This window comes from Pristiophorus japonicus, chromosome 30 (genome assembly GCF_044704955.1).
Source record: "Pristiophorus japonicus isolate sPriJap1 chromosome 30, sPriJap1.hap1, whole genome shotgun sequence".
NCBI classification, from domain to species: domain Eukaryota; kingdom Metazoa; phylum Chordata; class Chondrichthyes; family Pristiophoridae; genus Pristiophorus; species Pristiophorus japonicus.
The window spans coordinates 9,775,420-9,799,166 of NC_092006.1; the positions used below are offsets into that span (position 1 = coordinate 9,775,420).

Consider the following 23,747-nt stretch of genomic DNA (forward strand, 5'->3'; position numbering starts at 1 on the left):
GGGGCGGTACTGAGGGAGTGTCGCACTGCGCTGTCGGAGGGGCGGTACCGAGGGAGCGGCGCACTGTCGGAGGGGCCTTCTTTCAGATGAGACGATAAACTGAGGCCCCGACTGCCCTCTCAGGCAGACCTAAAAGATCCCGGGCCACTATTTCGAAGAAGAACAGGGGGCGTTCTCCCCGGTGTCCTGGGGCCAACATTTATCCCTCTACCAACATCACTAAAAACAGATGATCTGGTCACTTATCCAATTACTGTGTGTGGGAGCTTGCTGTGCGCAAAGTGGCTGCCGCGTTTCCCACATTACAACAGTGGCCACACTCCAAAAAGTACTTCATTGGTTGTAAAATGCTTTGGGCATCCTTTTGGCACTGCAGAAATGCAAGTTCGCTCTCGCTCTCTCTGTATAAACAGACATACATACACAAACGAGAGCACTTCGAAAATTCATCTCAACTCCTGCACGGGACCCTGTGTTGCTTCAGCCTCTGCCTCACGACGCGACCCGCTCCTCCCCAACCGCAGCCCCGGTGGGATGCAGATCAGACGCAGTGCCATCCATCCTGTCTGGTGGAAAGCACCAGTGGCATAACTTAAATACAAGCAGCACAATGCACTCTTTCACCATCATCGTTTCGGCACTGCGGGAAGGATTAATTAGTCGAGTTACCTTCCTCCTCCTGACTGCTCCTTTCGCTCCGGGTACAGCTTCACACACCACACTTATTGCCTCCCTGCGGGAAACAGAAAGTTAGACAACTAGTTAGGCCACAGCTAGAGTACTGCGTGCAGTTCTGGGCTCCACATCCTGGGGGTCACCATTGACCAGAAACTTAACTGGACCAGCCACATAAATACTGCGGCCACAAGAGCGGGTCAGAGGCTGGGTATTCTGCGACGAGTGTCTCACCTCCTGACTCCCCAAAGCCTCTCCACCATCTACAAGACACAAGTCAGGAGTGTGATGGAACACTCCCCACTTGCCTGGATGAGTTGCAGCTCCAACAACACTCGAGAAGTTCGACACCATCCAGGACAAAGCAGCCCCGCTCGATCGGCACGCTACCCACCACCTTCAACACTCACTCCCTCCACCACCGGCGCACCGTGGCTGCAGTGTGCACCATCTACAAGATGCACCGCGGCAACTCGCCAAGGCTTCTTCGGCAGCACCTCCCAAACCCGCGACCTCTACCCGCCTAGAAGGTCAAGGGCAGCAGGCGCATGGGAACACCACCCCCTCCACGTTCCCCTCCCAGTCACACACCATCCCGACTTGGAAATATATCGGCCGTTCCTTCATCGTGGCTGGGTCACAATCCTGGAACTCCCTCCCTAACAGCACTGTGGGAGCACCTTCACCACACGGACTGCAGCGGTTCAAGAAGGCGGCTCACCACCACCTTCTCGAGGGGCAATTAGGGACGGGCAACAAATGCCGGGCCTGGCCAGCGAGGCCCACATCCCGGAACGAACGAATAATTAAAAAACCCTGCACTGGAACGGGTGCGGAGGAGATTTACGAGGATGTTGCCAGGACTGGAGAATTTGAGCTATGAGGGAAAAGTGGATAGGCTGCGGCTGTTTTCTTTGGAATTGAGATTTAATTGAGGAGGTGTATAAAATTATGAGGGGCCTGGACAGAGTGGATATGACGGATCTATTTCCTGTGGCAGAGGGGTCAATAACCAGGGGGCATAAAATAACCCTCATCACATTTAAAAGCCACTTGGATGTGTGCTTGACGTGCCGTAACCTACAAGGCTACGGACCGAGAGCGGGAAAGTGGGATTAGGCTGGGTGGCTCTTTGTCGGCCGGCGTGGACACGATGGGCCGAATGGCCTCCTTCCGCGCTGTAAATCTGCTATGATTCTAACTGTCCTCTTAAACAGTGAGTGGTGTTAATTTTAAATGCACCGATTCAAAAGCCAATTGGCACGGACAGCTGTGGTGTGGCATGGCAGACAGTCCTGCCGAGTTCTGGTCCCCACATTACCAAAAGGAGAGGGAGGCACTGAAGAGGGGGCGGAGAAGATTTACAAGGATGATACCGGAAGTGCGATATCAGGAACAGGCTGGGTCTCTTTTCCCTTGAAAAAAGGCTGAGGGGTGAACTGATAGGACTTTAAAATTACGAAAGGTTTTGATATAGAGTGGATACAGTAATCTTCCTCGCTGCCAGGTTCCACCTCACAGTCAACAAGCTCCCCGTTGGAGTGGAACTAAACTACAGAACCAGTGGGAAGCTGTTCAACCTTTGCCGTCTCCAGGTCAGGTCCCAGACCACCCCAACCTCTGTCGTCTAGCTACAGTACGCGGACGACGCCTGCGTCTGTGCACACACAGAGGCTGAACTCCAGGACATAGTCGAGGTATTTACTGAGGTGTACGAAAGTATGGGCCTTACGCTAAACATCCGTAAGACAAAGGTCCTCCACCAGCCTGTCCTCACCGCACAGCACTGTCCCCCAGTCATCAAGATCCACGGCGTGGCCCTGGACAACGTGGACCATTTCCCATACCTCGGGAGCCTCTTATCAACAAGGGCAGATATTGACGACGAGATCCAACACCGCCTCCAGTGCGCCAGTGCAGCCTTCGGCCGTCTGAGGAAAAGAGTGTTTGAAGACCAGGCCCTCAAACCTACCACCAAGCTCATGGTCTACAGGGCTGTAGTAATACCCGCCCTCCTGTATGGCTCAGAGACATGGACCATGTACAGTAGATACCTCAAGTCGCTGGAGAAATACCACCAACGATGTCTCCACAACATCCTACAAATCCCCCGGGAGGACAGGCGCACCAACGTTAGCGTCCTCGACCAGGCCAACATCCCCAGCATCGAAGCACTGACCACACTCGACCAGCTCCGCTGGGCAGGGCCACATTGTCCGCATGCCCCGACACGAGACTCCCAAAGCAAGCGCTCTACTCGGAACTCCTTCACGGCAAACGAGCCAAAGGTGGGCAGAGGAAACGTTACAAGGGACACCCTCAAAGCCTCCCCTGATAAAGTGCAACATCCCCACCGACACCTGGCAGTCCCTGGCCAAAGACCAGTCCGCCCTAAGTGGAGGAAGTGCATCCGGGAGGGCGCTGAGCACCTCGAGTCTCGTCGCAGAAACCAAGCGCAGGCAGCGGAAGGAGCGTGCGGCAAACCAGTCCCACCCTCCCCTTCCCTCAACCACTGTCTGTCCCACCTGTGACAGGGACTGTGGCTCTCGTATTGGACTGTTCAGCCACCTAAGGACTCGTGTTAAGAGTGGAAGCAAGTCTTCCTCGATTCCGAGGGACTGCCTATGATGATGACTGAGAAATTGTTTCCACTTGTGGGGAAGAGCACAACTAGAGGCCATCGATATAAGACAGTCACCAAGAAAGCCAATAGGGTACTCGGAAGAGATTTTCTTCACCCAGAGAGCGGTGAGAATGTGGAACTCGCTGCCACAGGGAGGGGTTGAGGCAAATAGTATCGATGCATTTAAGGGGAGGCTGGACAAACATATGAGGGAGAAGGGAATAGAGGGTTATGCTGATAGATTTAGATGAGGAAAGACGGGAGGAGGCTCGAGTGGAACATAAACGCCGGCAAGGACTGGTTGGGCCGAACGGCCTGTTTCTGTGCTGTTAATTTCTATGATTCTATGATAGATTTTTGGATTCTCGGGGCATTAAGGGATATAGGATAGTGCAGGGAAGTGGAGTTGAAGATCAGCCGCGATCTTATTGAATGGCAGAGCAGGCTCGAGGGGCCGAATGGCCTACTGCTACTCCTAATTCTTGCGCTAACTTCCCGGAAAAGATTCAGAATGTTTTTTTTTTAAATAGAAAGTTGTTCAACATTGCTTCCACCTCTTGACTGAGGAAGGCTGACTACAAACAAGTTATCGGGGTGGAAGAAGATAAATGGAATCAAAAATTCAACCGGTACTTTGAAGGCCTCAGCTCACCTTGTGACCTGTGTCCTGGTGTTGAAGTCCAGAGCCCTCATGGATTGAAGCACTTCCACGCATCCCATGTACTGAAAAAAATATATTAATACATTAATAATATCCCTCGGATATTCAGGAATTAAGGGGTATGGGGATAGTGCAGGAAAGTGGAGTTGAGGTCAATGATCAGCCATGATCTTATTGAATGGCGGAGCAGGCTCGAAGGGCCGAATGGTCAACTCCTGTTCCTATTTCGTCTGTTCTTAAATCACAAATAGGAAATAACAAACGTGCACCCTCACAGGAAATTTCACATTATACAAACCTGAAGTCTCATTTTAATCTTTTCTCTGGGTTACTGCCGAAAAGGGACAATGCATTTTAGAGTGCCTCAGTGGGTAGCACTCTCTCCCTTTGCCTCAGAGTCAGAAGGTTGTGGGTTCCAGTCCCACTCCAAAGTATCCGAGCACAAAATCCAGGCCGATGCTCCCAGTACAATACTGAGGGAGCACCGCACTGTCGGAGGGGCGGTACTGAGGGAGCGCCGCACTGTCGGAGGGGCAGTACTGAGGGAGCACCGCACTGTCGGAGGGGCGGTACTGAGGGAGCGCCGCACTGTCGGAGGGGCAGTACTGAGGGAGCGCCGCACTGTCGGAGGGGCAAAACTGAGGGAGCGCCGCACTGTCGGAGGGGCAAAACTGAGGGAGCGCCGCACTGTCGGAGGGGCAGTACTGAGGGAGCGCCGCAGTGTCGGAGGGGCAGTACTGAGGGAGTGCCGCACTGTCGGAGGGGCAGTACTGAGGGAGCGCCGCACTGTCGGAGGGGCGGTACTGAGGGAGCGCCGCACTGTCGGAGGGGCAAAACTGAGGGAGCGCCGCACTGTCGGAGGGACAGTACTGAGGGAGCGAAGCACTGTCGGAGGGGCGGTACTGAGGGAGTGCCGCACTGTCGGAGGCGCCGTCTTTCGCATGAGACGTTAAACCGAGGCCCCGTCTGCCCTCTCAGGACGTAAAAGATCCCACGGCCACTATTGGAAGAAGAGCAGGGGGAGTTCTCCCCGGTGTCCTGGGGCCAATTATTTATCCCTCAGCCATCATCACTAAAACAGATGATCTAGGTCATTATCACATTGCTGTGTGTGGGAGCTTGCTGTGCGCAAGTTGGCTGCCGCGTTACCCACATTACATCAGTGACTACACTCCAAAACAAATTTACTTAATTGGCTGCAAAGCACTTTGGGGCACCCTGAGGTTGTGAAAGGTGCTATAGAAATGCAAGTTCATATTTCCCAGTGTGGAAAGAATTCAGACGCGCGCACACGCGATCTTTTGTTGCGCGCTCACCCTGTAGCACCCCGTGGTGGGACCGCCTGAAAAACCAGGCCCTCAGAGCTATCCCGGCGGCAGTGAGTGAGGTAAGTAATGAATGTGCGAAGTTTGATCGTTTTGTTTATTTCTGTTGGTATCTGTAAAGCATGCACTCCCATGTTCCGCCACCAGGGAGCGCATCCCCTGAAGTCCCAAGGGATCCCAGCAAACCCTTGGGAGCACTGTATATAAGCCGGCCCCCAAGGCCTGTTCCTCACTCTGGAGTGTCTTATTAAAGACTGAGGTCACTGTTACTTCAACCTCCCTGTGTGCAGCCTCATCTGTGTTAGGGACACAATCATTTTAATCTTGGCAATTTATGCTAATGTAGGGTGGGGCGAGGTGTATTGGGAATGTTTTGTGTGCATTTTGTGGGGTGGTTTTTTTTTCCCCCCCCACCAACTTAGGCTGCTACCAGGCCGGCACTTAAGCTCGGGATTCCCAGTTGGTCAGCCGGCCTAGCGCCCCGAGAGGGGTGTGGAACGCCCTCCTTTAGCGTTCCGCCCCACACTCGGGGCAGAGGGGGATCCTGGATGGTAAACTTTTGTGGCTGCAGACGTAACCTTTACCGCCCCGAAATGAGCAGAACCGAAAATCTAGCCCATTATGCCTTCCGGAGGGGGAGCATATGAGACGGAGAAGCCAAAAATAAAATTCTGCGGGCTCACATAATGTACGCTCCGGCACAATGACTAAAAACACGGAAAACAAGGTTAGAACTACGGCGTGTGCAAGTCCAACAAGCTAATGGATTGTACAGCTGCTGTTAAGAGTGCCCAGCTAATTCCGTTCCCCCCATGGAGATCATTTTTTTTTAAAAACAAAGTGCCTTCGCTTTAATCCGGGAAACCGCCGCAGAGACCAGTAAAAACTCAAGGGTGTGTTGCTCCCGAGGGAACAGTCGGAAATAGGGAATGGCTTTCCTGGTAACGCTACAGCTTCAAACAGTCATGGTTAGATGGTCGTGTTCCCCTGAATTACTGCAATGCTGTGTTGTCCTTTATGGGCGCTGGGCTACTACAGGCACTGGGACGTCCGGAGGTCGTAAAAGGCAGGATATAACTGGAGGCACTTTCTTTCACAAAAGGCAGCCGTTCAAAATCCAAGCAAAATGACCCTGTTAATTTGCGAGCCCGAATTGCTCTTGTAACGTGCAGGAAGCTGTAGGGGTGTTCACAGCGAGTGGATGGGGTCAGGCGTGGCTCAGTGGATAGCATTCTCTCTCTCGCCTGAGTCAGGTTTGGGTTCGCGTCCCCACTCCAGAGACATGAGCTCAAAGGTCCAGACCCACGCTCCCAGTGGCAGTACCGAGGGAGCCCCGCACTGTCGGAGGGGCGGGACCGAGGGAGCCCCGCACTGTCGGAGGGGCGGTACCGAGGGAGCCCCGCACTGTCGGAGGGGCGGTACCGAGGGAGCCCCGCACTGTCGGAGGGGCGGGACCGAGGGAGCCCCGCACTGTCGGAGGGGCGGTACCGAGGGAGCGCCGCACTGTCGGAGGGGCGGTACCGAGGGAGCCCCGCACTGTCGGACGGGCAGTACCGAGGGAGCCCCGCACTGGCGGAGGGGCGGTACCGAGGGAGCCCCGCACTGTCGGAGGGGCGGTACCGAGGGAGCGCCGCACTGTCGGACGGGCAGTACCGAGGGAGCCCCGCACTGTCGGAGGGGCGGTACCGAGGGAGCCCCGCACTGTCGGAGGGGCGGCACCGAGGGAGCGCCGCACTGTCGGAGGGGCGGCACCGAGGGAGCGCCGCACTGTCGGAGGGGCGGCACTGAGGGAGCGCCGCACTGTCGGAGGGGCGGCACCGAGGGAGCGCCGCACTGTCGGAGGGGCGGCACCGAGGGAGCGCCGCACTGTCGGAGGGGCGGCACTGAGGGAGCGCCGCACTGTCGGAGGGGCGGCACTGAGGGAGCGCCGCACTGTCGGAGGGGCGGCACTGAGGGAGCGCCGCACTGTCGGAGGGGCGGCACTGAGGGAGCGCCGCACTGTCGGAGGGGCGGCACTGAGGGAGCGCCGCACTGTCGGAGGGGCGGCACTGAGGGAGCGCCGCACTGTCGGAGGGGCGGCACTGAGGGAGCGCCGCACTGTCGGAGGGGCGGCACTGAGGGAGCGCCGCACTGTCGGAGGGGCGGTACTGAGGGAGCGCCGCACTGTCGGAGAGGCGGTACTGAGGGAGCGCCACCGGACTGTCGGAGGTGCTATCTTTCGGATGAGACGTTAAACCGAGGCCCCGTCTGCCCTTTCAGGTGGATGTAAAAGATCCCGGGGCCACTATTGGAAGAAGAGCAGGGGGAGTTCTCACCGGTGTCCTGGGGCCAATATTTATCCCTCAACCAACATCACTAAAACAGATGATCCGGGTCATTATCACATTGCTGTGTGTGGGAGCTTGCTGTGCGCAAATTGGCTGCCGCGTTTCCCACAATACAACAGTGACCGCACTCCAAAAGTGCTTCATTGGCTGTGAAGCGCTTTGTGTCCTGAATTTGCGAACGGCGCTATAGAAATGCAAGTCTTGTTTTTACTCTGCCCCAATCTCAACCCTTGAGGAGCATCTCTTAATCTGCCAAGTCAGCATTTTCATCACCAGTCATCTATATGTCTTTGGAGAGGGATTGCTACTTGAGTAGCGGTCATTTTAATGAGTTATTTTATTCTCTCCTTGGAGCAGAGAAGGCCAAGAGGAGATTTGATCGAAACGTTTAAGAACAGGAAGGGTTTAGATTGAGTAAATAAAGACAACCCGTTTCCATTGGCGGAAGGGTTGATAATTGGAGGGCATAGACTGAAGGCGATTGGCAAAAGAACCAGAGGCAACACGAGGAAAAGTTTTTTTTTTTCACGTAGCGAGCGGTGAGGGTTTGGAACGCATGGCCTGAAAGCGTGGTGGATGCAGACTCAATGATCGCCTTCAAAAGACGAATTGGACAAGTACTTGACGGAGAAAGAATTGCAGGGATCTGGGGAGAGATTAACGGGCAGTGGGGTTGACTGGAGCGCTCTGCGAAAGAGCTGGCGCAGATTCGATGGGCCGAATGGCCACCTCCTGTGCTGCACCATTCTAACAATGATGCTGGCTGCGTGAGCTGGTGCAGGAGAGCGACGGCAGCGAAGAGCGACGTCATCGAAGATCCAGGTCGGTGATTGGAGCGCGGGGCAGGTACAGCAGGAGCGGCGAGGTCGGGGCGAAGGAGCGGCGAGAGGTTGTAGAGGGACGTGATCGGGGCCCGGGAGAGGCGCGTGTTCGGGGGCCCAGGAGAGGCGAGGGCCCCAGGGGGCAGCACGGGCCCAGCCCACACTGTGCGATATGTGAGCGCACTGGGTCCGTGCAGCAGAGCTGGTCTCCAGTCGTCCTGGTTAACCCTTGCCCCGGACCAAAACCTCGCTCTGTCAAGCCCCGTGTGGTGGCTGGTGTGTAACGGTCACCCCACGTTAAAAAAATCCACCCACAGGCATCTTCCACCCTTCAGGATGGAGTTCGGGTCCTTCATTGAAACACCTGTGAACTCATCCTTTACTTGGCGTGGAAGCAAGTCATCCTCGTTTCAAGGGACCGCCTATGACGATGACGACTATTGGCTGGGGTTCGCGTCCAGAAGGAAGTGGGTACAGGCTGCCCCGATTCTCATTTATCATCGCGCTTTCAAAGGCGAGCAAGGGACATATTTGATCATGGCTGGCCTGGGAACTGAGGTGCCGAAGCAGCAGCATTGAGCAGAGAATGTATCCGTCACAAATTAGTGACACAATCGTTGTTGAAGAGTTTTAGCGTGATCTCTCAATTTGGCCTGTGTTTAACAATTCATCAATTCGACAACTGATTTCTTGGAGATGGTGCGGCTCCGCTTGAAATCAATACCGCTGGCCAGCAGAACCCTCTTCAATCACTGCCATGTTGTCCCAAAGCTACTGGCTCCCAAGTAAGTGGGCCTCATGTGGCCTCTGGGAACACTAAAAGGGAATTTACCAGATTTGCTAAGCCAGCAGTTGGGAAGTTCCTCCCTCGGGGCTTGCGTTTTAGGCAAGCCCATCACTGCTCAGTGGACAGCACCGCTGGCCTCTGATTCAGCAGGGTGTGGGTTCGAGTCCCACTCCAGGGACTCGAGCACATCATCTTGGCTGACACTCCCCAGTACAGTGCTGAGGGAGCGCCGCACTGCGCTGTCGGAGGGGCAGTGCTGAGGGAGCGCCGCACTGACAGCTAAATGGTTGAAACAGGGCTCCGTCTGTGCTGCAGCCGCCTATGGTTCTCAGATTAATAAACACCTGCAATGTGTAACCTGCATACATACTGTACAAAACATCTGTACAATCATTTATATTAGGAGTTCTCTTCAGACGACCAAAAGCTGGGTCAGAGACGTAGGTTTTAAGGAGCGTCTTAAAGGAGGAGAGGGAGATGGAGAGGTTTAGGGAAGGAATTCCAGAGCTTGGGGCCCAGGCAGCCGACGGAATTGAAGGAGCACAGCGATCTCGGAGGGTTGGAGGAGGTTACAGAGATAGGGAGGGGTGTAGGGGCTGGAGGAGGTTACAGAGATAGGGAGGGGTGTAGGGTCTGGAGGAGGTTACAGAGATAGGGAGCGGTGTCAGGGCTGGAGGAGTTACAGAGATAGGGAGGTGTACAGGGGCTGGAGGAGGTTACAGAGATAGGGAGGTGTACAGGGGCTGGAGGAGGTTACAGAGATAGGGAGGTGTACAGGGGCTGGAGGAGGTTACAGAGATAGGGAGGTGTACAGGGGCTGGAGGAGGTTACAGAGATAAGGAGGGGTGTTGGGGCTGGAGGAGGTTACAGAGATAGCAGGCGGTGAAGGCGGCAAATGGCATGTTGGCCTTCAAAGTGAGAGGATTTGAGTAGAGGAGCAGGGAGGTTTTACTGCAGCTGTACAGGACCTTGGCGAGGCGACACCTGGAGTATTATGTACAGTTTTGGTCTCCTAATCTGAGGAAGGACATTCTTGCTATTGAGGGAGTGCAGCGAAGGTTCACCAGACTGATTCCCGAGATGGCAGGACTGACATATGAAGAAAGACTGGATCGACTAGGCTTACATTCACTGGAATTTAGAAGAATGAGAGGGGATCTCATAGAAACATAAAATACTGACAGGATTGGACAGGTTAGATGCAGGAAGAGTGTTCCCGATGTTGGGGAAGTCCAAAACCAGGGATCACAGTCTAAGGATAAGGGATAAGCCATTTAGGACCGAGTTGAGGAGAAACTTCTTCACCCAGAGAATTGTGAACCTGTGGAATTCTCTACCACAGAAAGTTGTTGAGGCCAGTTCATTGGATATATTCAAAAGGGAGTTAGATGTGGCTCTTACGGCTAAAGGGATCAAGGGGTATGGAGAGAAAGCAGGAATGGGGTACTGAGGGAATGATCAGCCATGATCATATTGAATGGTGGTGCAGGCTCGAAGGGCCGAATGGCCTGCTCCTGCACCTATTTTCTGTTTCTATGGTCTCTGGGTGAACGGAGGATCGAGGAGTGTTCTGTTTTCTAATGCTAACACAATCCTCGCTTCAAAGGGCAAAGATTGACTCACCCATTGGAGTTTTACGAATTTAATCAAATGAATTACTATCGCTCTTCCCTTCCTGCTCCAGTCCATGACCTTTCAAAGCCTCGTCTAGGAGCCATACTTCTGTTGAGTGAATTTCTTTTCACTCAACCTTGGTAGCATCAGCAAAAGGCCCTTGCACGCTTTCGAGATTCACTGGCACTCCCAAGCCCAGAAAAACTACAGCACAGCTTAATGCTACGGGCGCCGTGCTCTGCGAGCAGCAGGCCCGGTGGTCAGGAACCCACACAAGCCACAAACTGCTCGCAAACAGAGAGGGAGCTTGGCTTTGTGGATGCTCGGCTATCTGACATTCGGACCACCTCGACTTCCTGTCATACGCGTTGAAATGTCAAACCGCTGAGATGGCGCTCAATGATCAACACGTAGCTACGACTCTTGCCCAGTTAAGACAGATGCCCGGTACATCGCTTCCTACGCATGCCGCAGGCCTATCGTGTCCCCTCGGCCGTTGAGAAAATAAAAAGCTCGGAGGCTCCGGTCAGATCGGTGTTGTCACAAGGTGGATAGGATCACAGACATTTACAGCGCGGTAGGAGGCCATTCGGCCCATCGTGTCTGCGCCGGCCGACAAAGAGCCACCCGGCCTAATCCCACTTTCCCGCTCTCGGTCCGTAGCCCTGTAGGTTACAGCACTTCAAGTGTTACATCCAGGTACTTTTTAAATGTGGTGAGGGTTTCTGCCTCTACCACCCTTTCAGGCAGTGAGTTCCACCCCAGACCCTCACCGCCCTCTGGGTGAAGACATTTCCCCTCAAATCCCCTCTAAACCTCCCCCCCCCAATTACTTTCAATCCATGCCCCCTGGTTATTGACCCCTCTGCTCAGGGAAACAGGTCCGTTCTATTCACTCTATCCAGGTCCCTCATAATTATATACACCACAATAAGGTCTCCCCTCAACCTCCTCTGTTCCAAAGAAAACAACCCCAGCCTATCCAATCTTTCCTCATCGCTAAAATTCTCCAGTCCAGGCAACATCCTGGTAAATCTCCTCTGTACCCTCTCTAGTGCAACATCCTGGTAAATCTCCTCTGTACCCTTTCTAGTGCAACATCCTGGTAAATCTCCCCTGTACCCTCTCCAGTGCAACATCCTGGTAAATCTCCTCTGTACCCTCTCCAGTGCAACATCCTGGTAAATCTCCTCTGTACCCTCTCTAGTGCAACATCCTGGTAAATCTCCTCTGTACCCTCTCTAGTGCAACATCCTGGTAAATCTCCTCTGTACCCTCTCTAGTGCAACATCCTGGTAAATCTCCTCTGTACCCTCTCCAGTGCAATCACATCTTTCCTGTAATGTGGTGACCAGAACTGCACGCAGTACTCCAGCTGTGGCCTAACCAGTGTTTTATACAGTTCAAGCATAACCTCCTGCTCTTGTATTCCATGCCTTGCCTAATGAAGGCAAGCATTTCATATGCCTTCTTAACCACCTGGCCTGCTACCTTCAGGGATCTGTGGACATGCACTCCAAGATTCCTTTGTTCTTCTACACTTCTGTGTCCTAATGTGTATTACCTTGCAATTGGAAAAAAATATCTGGACTATTTAGACTGATTCCTAGGATGGGGGATTGTCCTATGAGGAGACACTGAGGAGACGAGGCCTATATTCTCAAGAGTTTAGAAGAATGAGAGGTCATCTCAAATTCTGAGGGGGATTGACAGGGTAGATGCAGGGAGGGTGTTTCCCCCGGGCTGGGGAGTCTCGAACCAGGGGTCACACAGTCTCAGGATAAGGGGTCGGCCATTTAGGACTGAGATGAGGAGGAATTTCTTCACTCGGAGGGTGGTGAATCTTTGGGATTCTATGCCCCAGAGGGCTGTGGAGGCTCAGTCGTTGAGTATATTCAAGGCTGAGATTCATAGATTTTGGGGTATTAAGGGAATCAAGGGATATGGGGATATGGGGATCGGGCGAGAAAGTGGACTTGAGGTCGAAGATCAGCCATGATCTTATTGAATGGGGGAGCAGGCTCGAGGGGCCGAATGGCCGACTCCTGCTCCTATTTCTTATGCTATCTTCACCTTTAACGTAGTAAAACGTCCCAAGGTGCTTCATAGGAGCGTTATAAAACAAAATTTGAGCCCGAGCCACATAAGGAACTATTAGCAAAGGTGATCCAAAGCTCGGTCAAATCGGTAGGTTTTAAGGAGCATCTCGGGGGGCTGCGGGGCTGGAGGGAGTTACAGAGATAGGGAGGGGCGAGGAGGTCATGGAGGCATTTGTAAACAAAGATGAGAATTTTGAAACTGAGGCGTTGCTTAACCGGGAGCCAATCAATGACAGTCAGCGAGCACAGGGGGTGATGAGTGAGCGGGACTCGGTGCGAGTTAGGACACGGGGGCAGCGAGCACAGGGGGTGATGGGTGAGCGGGACTCGGTGCGAGTTAGGACACGGGGGCAGCGAGCACAGGGGGTGATGGGTGAGCGGGACTCGGTGCGAGTTAGGACACGGGGCAGCGAGCACAGGGGGTGATGGGTGAGTGGGACTCGGTGCGAGTTAGGACACGGGGCAGCGAGCACAGGGGGTGATGGGTGAGCGGGACTCGGTGTGAGTTAGGACACGGGGCAGCGAGCACAGGGGGTGATGGGTGAGCGGGACTCGGTGCGAGTTAGAACACGGGGGCAGCGAGCACAGGGGGTGATGGGTGAGCGGGACTCGGTGCGAGTTAGGACACGGGGGCAGCGAGCACAGGGGGTGATGGGTGAGCGGGACTCGGTGCGAGTTAGGACACGGGGCAGTGAGCACAGGGGGTGATGGGTGAGCGGGACTCGGTGCGAGTTAGGACACGGGGGCAGACGAGTTTTGGATCACTTCTAGTTTACGTCGGGTAGAATATGGGAGGCCGGCCAGGAGTGCGAAGGAATAGTCAAGTCTGGAGGTAACAAAGGGACGGATTATGAATTATGAGTTATGAAAAGAAAGACTTTTATCTAGCGCCTTTCACGACCACTGGCAGTCCCAAAGCGCTTTACAGCCAATTAGTCCCTGTTGTAATGTGGGAAATGCAGCAGCCCATTTGCGCACAGCAAGCTCCCACACACAGCAATGTGATAATGACCAGATAATCAGTTTTTGTTATGTTGATTGAGGAATAAATATTGGCCAGGACACCTGCTCTTCTTCAAAATAGTGCCTTGGGGTCTTTTACGTCCACCTGAGAGCAGACGGGGCCTCGGTTTATCGTCTCATCCAAAAGACGGCACCTCCGACAGTGCAGCGCTCCCTCAGTACTGTCCCTCCAACAGTGCGGCGTTCCCTCCATAACGCCCCTCCGACAGTGCGACCCTCCCTCGGTACTGCCCCTCCGACAGTGCAGCACTCCCTCAGTACTGCCCCTCCGACAGTGCAGTGCGGCGCTCCCTCAGCACTGCTCCTCCGACAGTGCGACCCTCCCTCGGTACTGCCCCTCCGACAGTGCAGCACTCCCTCAGTACTGCTCCTCCGACAGTGCGGCGCTCCCTCAGTACTGCCCCTCCGACAGTGCGGTGCTCCCTCAGCACTGCCCCTCCGACAGTGCGGCGCTCTGTCAGCACTGCCCCTCCGACAGCGCAGTACGGCGCTCCCTCAGCACTGCACTGAGAATGTTAGCCTAGATTTGTGTGCTCAAGTCCCTGGAGAGGGACCTGAACCCACACCCTTCTGACTCCGAGGCGAGTGTGCTACCCGCTGAGCCACGAGCTGATATCCAGAGGTGACAGGAGGAAACATTTATTTTTGTGTGATTGGGAACACGCTGCCTGAAAGGGCGGTGGGAGCAGATTCAATCGGGACTTTCAAACGGGGGAATTGGGTAAATACTGGAAGGGGGGAAATGTGCCGGGCTGTGGGGAAAGAGCAGGGGGGGAGTGGGACTGATTGGATCGCTCTGTCACAGAGCTGGCACAGCACGGGCTCCATGGGCCCACTGGGATCCTCCTGTGCTGTACCCTTCTATGATTCTGTTACATTATTGCATCAGGACACCCAACTGAAGAAAGATACTTTGAAAAGTAAGTTACCCAAGACTTCTGGCTACAAGCAACAACTATGGATCAGATAACACTCTATAAAACACTGCAGCAAATGTCAACGACTGCAACGACTCTATTTTTATTTAATCCAAACTAGAAAACCGCAGGATGGAAACCACAGTTTCTGGAGGCTGCTGATAATTTTATTTCAGCTTAAAGATGTGCAGATATGCGAGGGTTGCAGGGTGACGAGACACTATTACACTGTGCCTGCACACACAGGAACAGGACTCCAACAGACACACCACTGTGCGGGAGAAATGTGCATTTAAATAGCATCTTTCACAGGCCCAGGGTGCCCCAAAACGCTTTACAGCCAATGAATCATTTTTTGAAGTGTGGTCACTATTGTAATGCAGGAAACCAATTTTGCAAGCTCCCACAAACAGCAATGTGATAATGACCCAGGTCATCTGTTTTTCGAGATGTTGGGTGAGGGATAAAGATTGGCCCCAGGAAAGAACTCCCCCTGCTCTTCTTCCAGTAGTGGCCATGGGATCTTTTACATCCACCTGAGGGGGCAGATGGGGCCTCGGTTTAATGTTTCATCCAGAAGATGGCACCTCCGACAGTGCGGCGCTCCCTCAGTACCGCCCCTCCCTCAGTACCGCCCCTCCGACGCTCCCTCAGTAACGCCCCTCCCTCAGTACCGCCCCTCCGACGCTCCCTCAGTACCGCCCCTCCGAACCGCCCCTCCGACGCTCCCTCAGTACCGCCCCTCCGAACTGCCCCTCCGACGCTCCCTCAGTACCGCCCCTCCGACGCTCCCTCAGTAACGCCCCTCCCTCAGTACCGCCCCTCCGAACTGCCCCTCCGACGCTCCCTCAGTACCGGCCCTCCGGCGCTCCCTCAGTACCGCCCCTCCCTCAGTACCGCCCCTCCGACGCTCCCTCAGTACCGCCCCTCCGACGCTCCCTCAGTACCGCCCCTCCCTCAGTACCGCCCCTCCGACGCTCCCTCAGTACCGCCCCTCCGAACCGCCCCTCCGACGCTCCCTCAGTACCGCCCCTCCGAACCGCCCCTCCGACGCTCCCTCAGTACCGCCCCTCCGACGCTCCCTCAGTACCGCCCCTCCGAACCGCCCCTCCGATGCTCCCTCAGTACCGCCCCTCCCTCAGTACCGCCCCTCCGACGCTCCCTCAGTACCGCCCCTCCGAACCGCCCCTCCGATGCTCCCTCAGTACCGCCCCTTCGACGCTCCCTCAGTACCGCCCCTCCGAACCGCCCCTCCGACGCTCCCTCAGTACCGCCCCTCCGAACCGCCCCTCCGATGCTCCCTCAGTACCGCCCCTCCCTCAGTACCGCCCCTCTGAACCGCCCCTCCGACGCTCCATCAGTACCGCCCCTCCGACGCTCCCTCAGTACCGCCCCTCCGAACCGCCCCTCCGACGCTCCCTCAGTATCGCCCCTCCGGCGCTTCCTCAGTACCGCCCCTCCGACGCTCCCTCAGTACCGCCCCTCCGAACTGCCCCTCCGACGCTCCCTCAGTACCGCCCCTCCGACGCTCCCTCAGTACCGCCCCTCCGAACTGCCCCTCCGACGCTCCCTCCGAACCGCCCCTCCGACGCTCCCTCAGTACCGCCCCTCCGACGCTCCCTCAGTACCGCCCCTCCGAACTGCCCCTCCGACGCTCCCTCCGAACCGCCCCTCCGACGCTCCCTCAGTACCGCCCCTCCGACGCTCCCTCAGTACCGCCCCTCCGAACTGCCCCTCCGACGCTCCCTCAGTACCGCCCCTCCGGCGCTCCCTCAGTACCGCCCCTCTGACAGTGCGGCGCTCCCTCAGTACTGGCATTGGGAGTGTCAGCCTAGATTTTTGTGCTCGGGTCTCTGGAGTGGGGCTTGAACCCACAACCTTCTGACTCAGAGGCAAGAGAGTGCTGTGTGCATAAAAGTTCCAGTCATTATGTTGCTATCTTAGGCGGCCCCAGTGGCTCAGGTTATGAGCGCAGTCCCTGACGAGTCACGGAGATACACTGACCACGATCGTCCCTTACGTCTCTGCCGTCAAATTGACGGATGTGAGCTGGAGCAAGGAGGCCGCTACGACTGGCCTAATGTCTGGGGCGATAAAATGATCAGCCAGAGTCCCCACTCTTTAGGGTCACGCAGCTGGTTTCCCAGCCACGTGCGGAGGTCAGCTGAGGGCAGAACCTGGATCAGCTGGAATGCCACACTCAATCAAATAGCCTTGTCGTCCAGCTCGCATCAGGAGTGGTCGCTTGTGCGGGCTAACAAAGGGCTTCTAATCCCTACAGAACTGAATGCCAGCACAAATCATTGCCTTATATACCTGCATTGGAGGCAGTTCACAGAAGGTTCACTCGGTTGATTCCCGAGATGAGGGGGTTGTCTTGTGAAGAAAGGTTGAGCAGGTTGGGCCTGTACTCTTTGCAGTTTAGAAAAATGAGAGGCGATCTTCTTGAAACATACAAGGTCCTGAGAGGGCTGGACAGGGTAGATGCAGAGAGGATGTTTCCCCTCGCGGGGGAATCCAGAACCAGGGGGAACATAGTTTCAGAATAAGGGGCCGCCCATTTAAAACGGAGATGAGGAGGAATTTCTTCTCTCAGAGGGTTGTAAATCTGTGGAATTCTCTGCCCCAGAGAGCTGTGGAGGCTGGGACATTGAATATATTTAAGGCAGAGATAGACAGATTTTTGAACGATCGGGGAGTCGAGGGTTATGGGGAGCGGGCGGGGAAGTGGAGCTGAGTCCATGATCGGATCAGCCATGATCTTATTGAATGGCAGAGCAGGCTCGAGGGGCCGTATGGCCGACTCCTGCTCCTATTTCTTATGGGGCGGAAAGGAAAGCGGGAGAGAAAATCTGAACTTGGATGTGTTTTTGGGGGAGGGGAGCTGGGAGTTTCAATGGCAGACTTCGCAGCTAACAGTTGGCCAACGAGCCACTCAGAACTTTGATCATCGGTGGATTGATGGCACAGAGTGGAGGCTAAACAGAAGCCTGCAGCAAAACTATAATGTATTGTAACGAGCCAACTACACGGAGATAGACGCAAGGCATCACGCGATGCAAAGCCGACACATCATGTGCTTCATACCAGAGTGCTAGGAAACTGGGAAATACAGAGCCTTCGTTGGACCCCCCATCTCCCCCCCCCCCAAAAAAAAACAGAAAAATGCTGCATGTTCATTAACTTTTTTTCTAAACTGAGTTAAGTGGACCTTTCTAAGAGGGAGACAGACAGAGAAAGAGAGAGACAGCGAGCGAGCGAGAGAGACAGCGAGCGAGAGAGACAGCGAGCGAGAGAGAGAGACAGCGAGCGAGAGAGAGAGACAGCAAGCGAGAGAGACAGCGAGAGAGAGAGACAGCGAGAGAGAGAGCGAGACAGCGAGAGAGAGAGAGACAGCGAGCGAGAGAGAGAGACAGCGAGAGAGAGAGAGACAGCGAGCGAGCGAGAGACAGCGAGCGAGAGAGAGAGACAGCGAGCGAGAGAGACAGCGAGAGAGAGAGAGAGACAGCGAGAGAGACAGACAGCGAGAGAGAGAGAGAGCGACAGCGAGCGAGAGAGACAGACAGCGAGAGAGAGAGAGACAGCGAGAGAGAGAGAGAGACAGCGAGAGAGAGAGAGACAGCGAGAGAGAGAGAGAGAGAGACAGCGAGCGAGAGAGAGAGACAGCGAGCGAGCGAGAGACAGCGAGAGAGAGAGAGAGACAGCGAGCGAGCGAGAGACAGCGAGTGAGAGAGAGAGACAGCGAGAGAGAGAGAGACAGCGAGAGAGAGAGAGACAGCGAGAGAGAGAGAGAGACAGCGAGCGAGAGAGACAGACAGCGAGAGAGAGAGAGAGACAGCGAGCGAGCGAGAGACAGCGAGCGAGAGAGAGAGACAGCGAGCGAGAGAGAGAGACAGCGAGAGAGAGAGAGAGCGACAGCGAGCGAGAGAGACAGACAGCGAGAGAGAGAGAGACAGCGAGAGAGAGAGAGAGACAGCGAGAGAGAGAGAGACAGCGAGAGAGAGAGAGAGAGACAGCGAGAGAGAGAGAGAGAGACAGCGAGAGAGAGAGACAGCGAGAGAGAGAGAGAGACAGCGAGAGAGAGAGAGAGAGAGAGACAGCGACAGAGAGAGAGAGAGACAGCGACAGAGAGAGAGACAGCGACAGAGAGAGAGAGAGACAGCGACAGAGAGAGAGAGACAGCGAGCGAGAGAGAGAGACAGCGAGCGAGAGAGAGAGAGAGAGAGACAGCGAGAGAGAGAGAGAGAGAGACAGTGAGAGAGAGAGACAGCGAGAGAGAGAGAGAGACAGCGAGAGAGAGAGAGAGAGAGAGACAGCAACAGAGAGAGAGAGAGAGACAGCGACAGAGAGAGAGAGAGACAGCGACAGAGAGAGAGAGAGACAGCGACAGAGAGAGAGAGAGAGACAGCGAGAGAGAGAGAGAGAGACAGCGAGAGAGAGAGACAGCGAGAGAGAGAGAGAGAGAGAAAGACGGGGGGGGGGGGGGGGCGGGGGGGAAAGAGAGACAGGATGCTAACTGTTCTGCAATACAGTGCACAGCAGTCAGTAGGAATGTTTGTTTAGAGTGGGTGCTTACTTAGGCTTGGGTTCAGCTCCCACAGGCTCGCCAGTGTTTAGTTAAAGGGAACGACTGGGCATAGAGCATTCCTGCTGGCGGCCTCGATAACGGACAGGGGACTCGGGGTGTGGGGGGGGTACACGGGGTGTGGGGGGGGGGCGGGACACGGGGCGTGTGGGGGGGGGGGGGGAAGACACGGGGCGTGGGGAGGGGGGGACATGGGGCGTGGGGGAGATAGGGGGACACGGGGCGTGGGGGGGGGACACGGGGCGTGGGGGGGGGGGACATGGGGCGTGGGGGGGAGGACATGGGGCGTGGGGGGGGGGGAGACAGGGGGACACGGGGCGTGGGAGGGGGACAGGGGGACACGGGGCTGGGGGGGAGGGGACAGGGGGCGTGGGGAACAGAGGGACACGGGGCGTTGGGGGGACAGGGGGACACGGGGCGTGGGAGGGGGGGGGACAGGCGGACACGGGGCGTGGGGGGGGACAGGGGGACACGGGGTGGGGGGGACAGGGGGACACGGGGCGTGGGGGGGGACAGGGGGACACGGGCCGTGGGGGGGGGGGGGGACAGGGGGACACATGGGGGGACGGACGGGGGGACACATGGGGAGACGGACGGGGGGAGACGGACGGGGGGACACATGGGGGGACACACGGGGGGACGGATGGGGGGACACATGGGGGGGACGGACGGGGGGACACATGGGGGGACACACGGGGGGACGGATGGGGGGACACATGGGGGGGACGGACGGGGGGACACATGGGGGGACGGATGGGGGGACACATGGGGGGACGGACGGGGGGACACATGGGGAGACGGATGGGGGGAGACGGACGGGGGGACACATGGGGGGACGGACGGGGGGACACATGGGGGGGACGGACGGGGGGACACATGGGGAGACGGATGGGGGGAGACGGACGGGGGGACACATGGGGGGACGGACGGGGGGACACATGGGGGGGACGGACGGGGGGACACATGGGGGGACGGACGGGGGGACACATGGGGGGGACGGACGGGGGGACACATGGGGGGGACGGACGGGGGGACACATGGGGGGGACGGACGGGGGGACACACGGGGGGGCGGATGGGGGGACGGATGGGGGGACACACGGGGGGACGGATGGGGGGACACACGGGGGGACGGACGGGGGGACACACGGGGGGAGACGGATGGGGGGACACATGGGGGGACGGATGGGGGGACACATGGGGGGACAGACGGGGGGGACACACAGGGGCCGTTGTACGGACGCAGTCCGAGCGCGCGGAAAGCCCCGCCGTGGCGCACCAGGGGTCGGTTGCACTCACCCGCACGAGGTACGACACGCCCGGCCCCATCACCTTCTCGTCGGGGTGCAGCCAGCCGCGGGTCGGCTTGTTGACAAAGCTGCCGTGGCGCGTCCACTCGTCCCCGCCGAGTTGCCCGCCTTCCACTCGCGTCTTCTTCCCCCCGCAGCCGAGCTTGTTCATGTCCTGCATGGGGCGAGACAAGAGAGGCAGAGGTCTAGCGTCGGGGTCGTCTGGCACTGCCGGGGCGGCGGCGGCGGCGGCGTTGCCCTCCTTCGCCCCGCCGGCGAAGCCCTTCAGGTTCAGCAGGCTGGCCGGGCGGGCCAGCTTGAGGTTGGCCATGCGGGGGAAGAAGGAGCAGAGGGTGGTGGGGCTGTCCTCGGGATCGCCGGCCGGCAGCATGGGGGTCAGCGAAGAGGCGGAGGGCGAGGCGGACAGCGGAGGGGCGGCCTGCTCGCCGGGCCCCTCCGCCCCGTCCGCCGAGCTGGCCGAGTCGTTGCGGAAGTGGCTGTACTTGCTGGTCGGAACCATGGCCGCGCCCAAGGGAGCCCTGCCCGGCGCTGCTGGCTGAATCGGGGGCAGGCACGTGCTTTCATAGCCACCTCAGCACGCAGCTGGGGGACTGGTTTCCGACACTCGCACCACAACCCCCGCCCCCTCACCGCACAGTGGCTCCGGGAATCCCGATCAGGAGCAGAACCGTGACCACACCAGCAACATGGCAACTGCTTCGGATAGCGGCGCGCGGACCGGAAAGGGGGAGGACGACTGCCCTGTAAATGCAGGTGGAGCGATCTCGGGACGACGTCACACAGGCAATCGCCGACGTCTTTTGAAGACAGTCAATACGCTTTTTACTTCGGGAACCCCGCAGGGAAAGGTACTTTCGAACGCAATTCCTCCACGCGCTTCAACAGAATTCTTGTGCCCGCTGCTTTCTCCAGGTAACGTTTCGACTGATACCGAATTAAATCCGGCCCCACACAGCTGGCTGCCAACTCCGATTCGTAAGGAGGAGGGGAATTAAACTACACACACACACACACACACACACACACGGTGCCCCAGTATAACCAGCAGCATGCGTATCCCACTGAGCAGAGGCTCGCAGGCGAGAGAGGGATGGTCTTTACTGGCCGGGCAACACGGTCTCGGGATTAGTGAGCACCTCACACGCTTGCCCGAGTCTCTTGGCAGGTACAGTATAGTGTTCGCCAGTCCCTCGTAGCGAGGATGACCCAGCATCCAAGCCACAAAAGGGGTGCGTTCAACGAGTTCACGGGTGTTTCAATGGAGCCGATATCCCGTGTACCGAACTACATCCTGAAGGGTGGAAGGTGCCTGTGGGTGGGTTCTTTTCACGTTGCACACCAGCCACCACACGGGGCTTGACAGAGCGAGGTCTTGGTCCGGTGGCAACGGAGCTTCACGGGCAGTGAAAGGCTGGTCAGAGGTGCGTCGGTCTGGTCCACGGAACATGCACAACCCGCTGCCGAGCCAGGAGCCGCTGATCGCTTTGTCAAAACGCTCCCTCCGGCCTGATTTCAATCCTCTCCTCCTCTGTAAAGCACCCAGGAGAGAGAGAGAGAGAGAGAGAGAGAGAGAGAGAGAGAGAGAGAGAGACGAACTGTGCCACGCAAGGGTCCCAGGATCTCAGCAATAAAGTCACAGGGAGCTTCTCGGAAAAGGCGACAAACAACAACGGTGCGGCGGAGAGAACGGCGACAGGTTTGCAGGGCTGCCGGTCCGCCTCCTTGCTGCCGAGACCCCCGGCTGCCAGAAACTGCTGCTCAGCGGCCGCAAGCTCCGACTGAAAGGGGGTGGAGGGGAGGAGGAGGAGGAGGAGGGCTGGAAAGGAGGAGGAGGAGGAGAGAAGAATCAGAGCCTGTCTACGGCGTCGGCAGCTCCTGCAATTTTTATGAATGGGCTCAGGCCGAGTGGGCTTTTTAAAGCCGTGTGCGTGGTAATGAATTATTCCGGCAGTGTTCGATGGCTGCCGGTGACTAATGGTCTCTGGGGTGTCAGGCAACGGCTCAATCAACAGCATCTTGCTGACTCATGCACTAAGTACAGCAATCTACCCTGCACGGATTCTCAGCTGCCGGCACGTATAGAGCTTGCCTCACTGCCCATGATTAAATGCATTTACGGTTGATTTATTTTCCTTCCTCTTTTAAACATGAAGAAACATTTTTGCTCATCAAGCTGACCGATCTGTGCCCTTCCCTGTGTCCCCATCGAACGCTCGTACAGCACGGGGTTTGGTACAGAGTAAAGCTCCCTCTACACTGTCCCATCAAACACTCCCAGGGCAGGTACAGGGGGTTAGATACAGAGTAAAGCTCCCTCTACACTGTCCCATCAAACACTCCCAGGGCAGGTACAGGGGGTTAGATACAGAGTAAAGCTCCCTCTACACTGTCCCATCAAACACTCCCAGGGCAGGTACAGGGGGTTAGATACAGAGTAAAGCTCCCTCTACACTGTCCCATCAAACACTCCCAGGGCAGGTACAGGGGGTTAGATACAGAGTAAAGCTCCCTCTACACTGTCCCATCAAACACTCCCAGGGCAGGTACAGCATGGGGTTAAATACAGAGTAAAGCTCCCTCTACACTGTCCCATCAAACACTCCCAGGGCAGGTACAGGGGGTTAGATACAGAGTAAAGCTCCCTCTACACTGTCCCATCGAACACTCCCAGGGCAGGTACAGCATGGGGTTAAATACAGAGTAAAGCTCCCTCTACACTGTCCCATCAAACACTCCCAGGGCAGGTACAGCATGGGGTTAAATACAGAGTAAAGCTCTCTCTACACTGTCCCATCAAACACTCCCAGGGCAGGTACAGCATGGGGTTAGATACAGAGTAAAGCTCCCTCTACACTGTCCCATCAAACACTCCCAGGGCAGGTACAGCACGGGGTTAAATACAGAGTAAAGCTCCCTCTACACTGTCCCATCAAACACTCCCAGGGCAGGTACAGCACGGGGTTAAATACAGAGTAAAGCTC

The 23,747-nt window shown here is 56.5% G+C and overlaps 1 protein-coding gene across 7 annotated transcripts in view; it reads right to left on the reverse strand.

Moving 5' to 3' along the window:
* shc1 (SHC (Src homology 2 domain containing) transforming protein 1) overlaps positions 1 to 23,747 on the reverse strand; it is a 159,007-nt gene that overhangs the window by 45,480 nt on the left and 89,780 nt on the right. For 6 of the 7 annotated variants that reach the window (XM_070868655.1, XM_070868657.1, XM_070868656.1 and 3 more), the window contains 3 exons: positions 20,756 to 20,920; positions 3,951 to 4,021; positions 670 to 733 (listed from right to left, as the gene is read on the reverse strand). In XM_070868655.1, coding sequence (XP_070724756.1) covers positions 670 to 733; positions 3,951 to 4,021; positions 20,756 to 20,920 — 300 coding nt within the window. Of the gene's footprint in view, positions 1 to 669; positions 734 to 3,950; positions 4,022 to 20,755; positions 22,706 to 23,747 lie in introns of those variants that run through there. The other variant, XM_070868654.1, reaches the window with a different exon arrangement.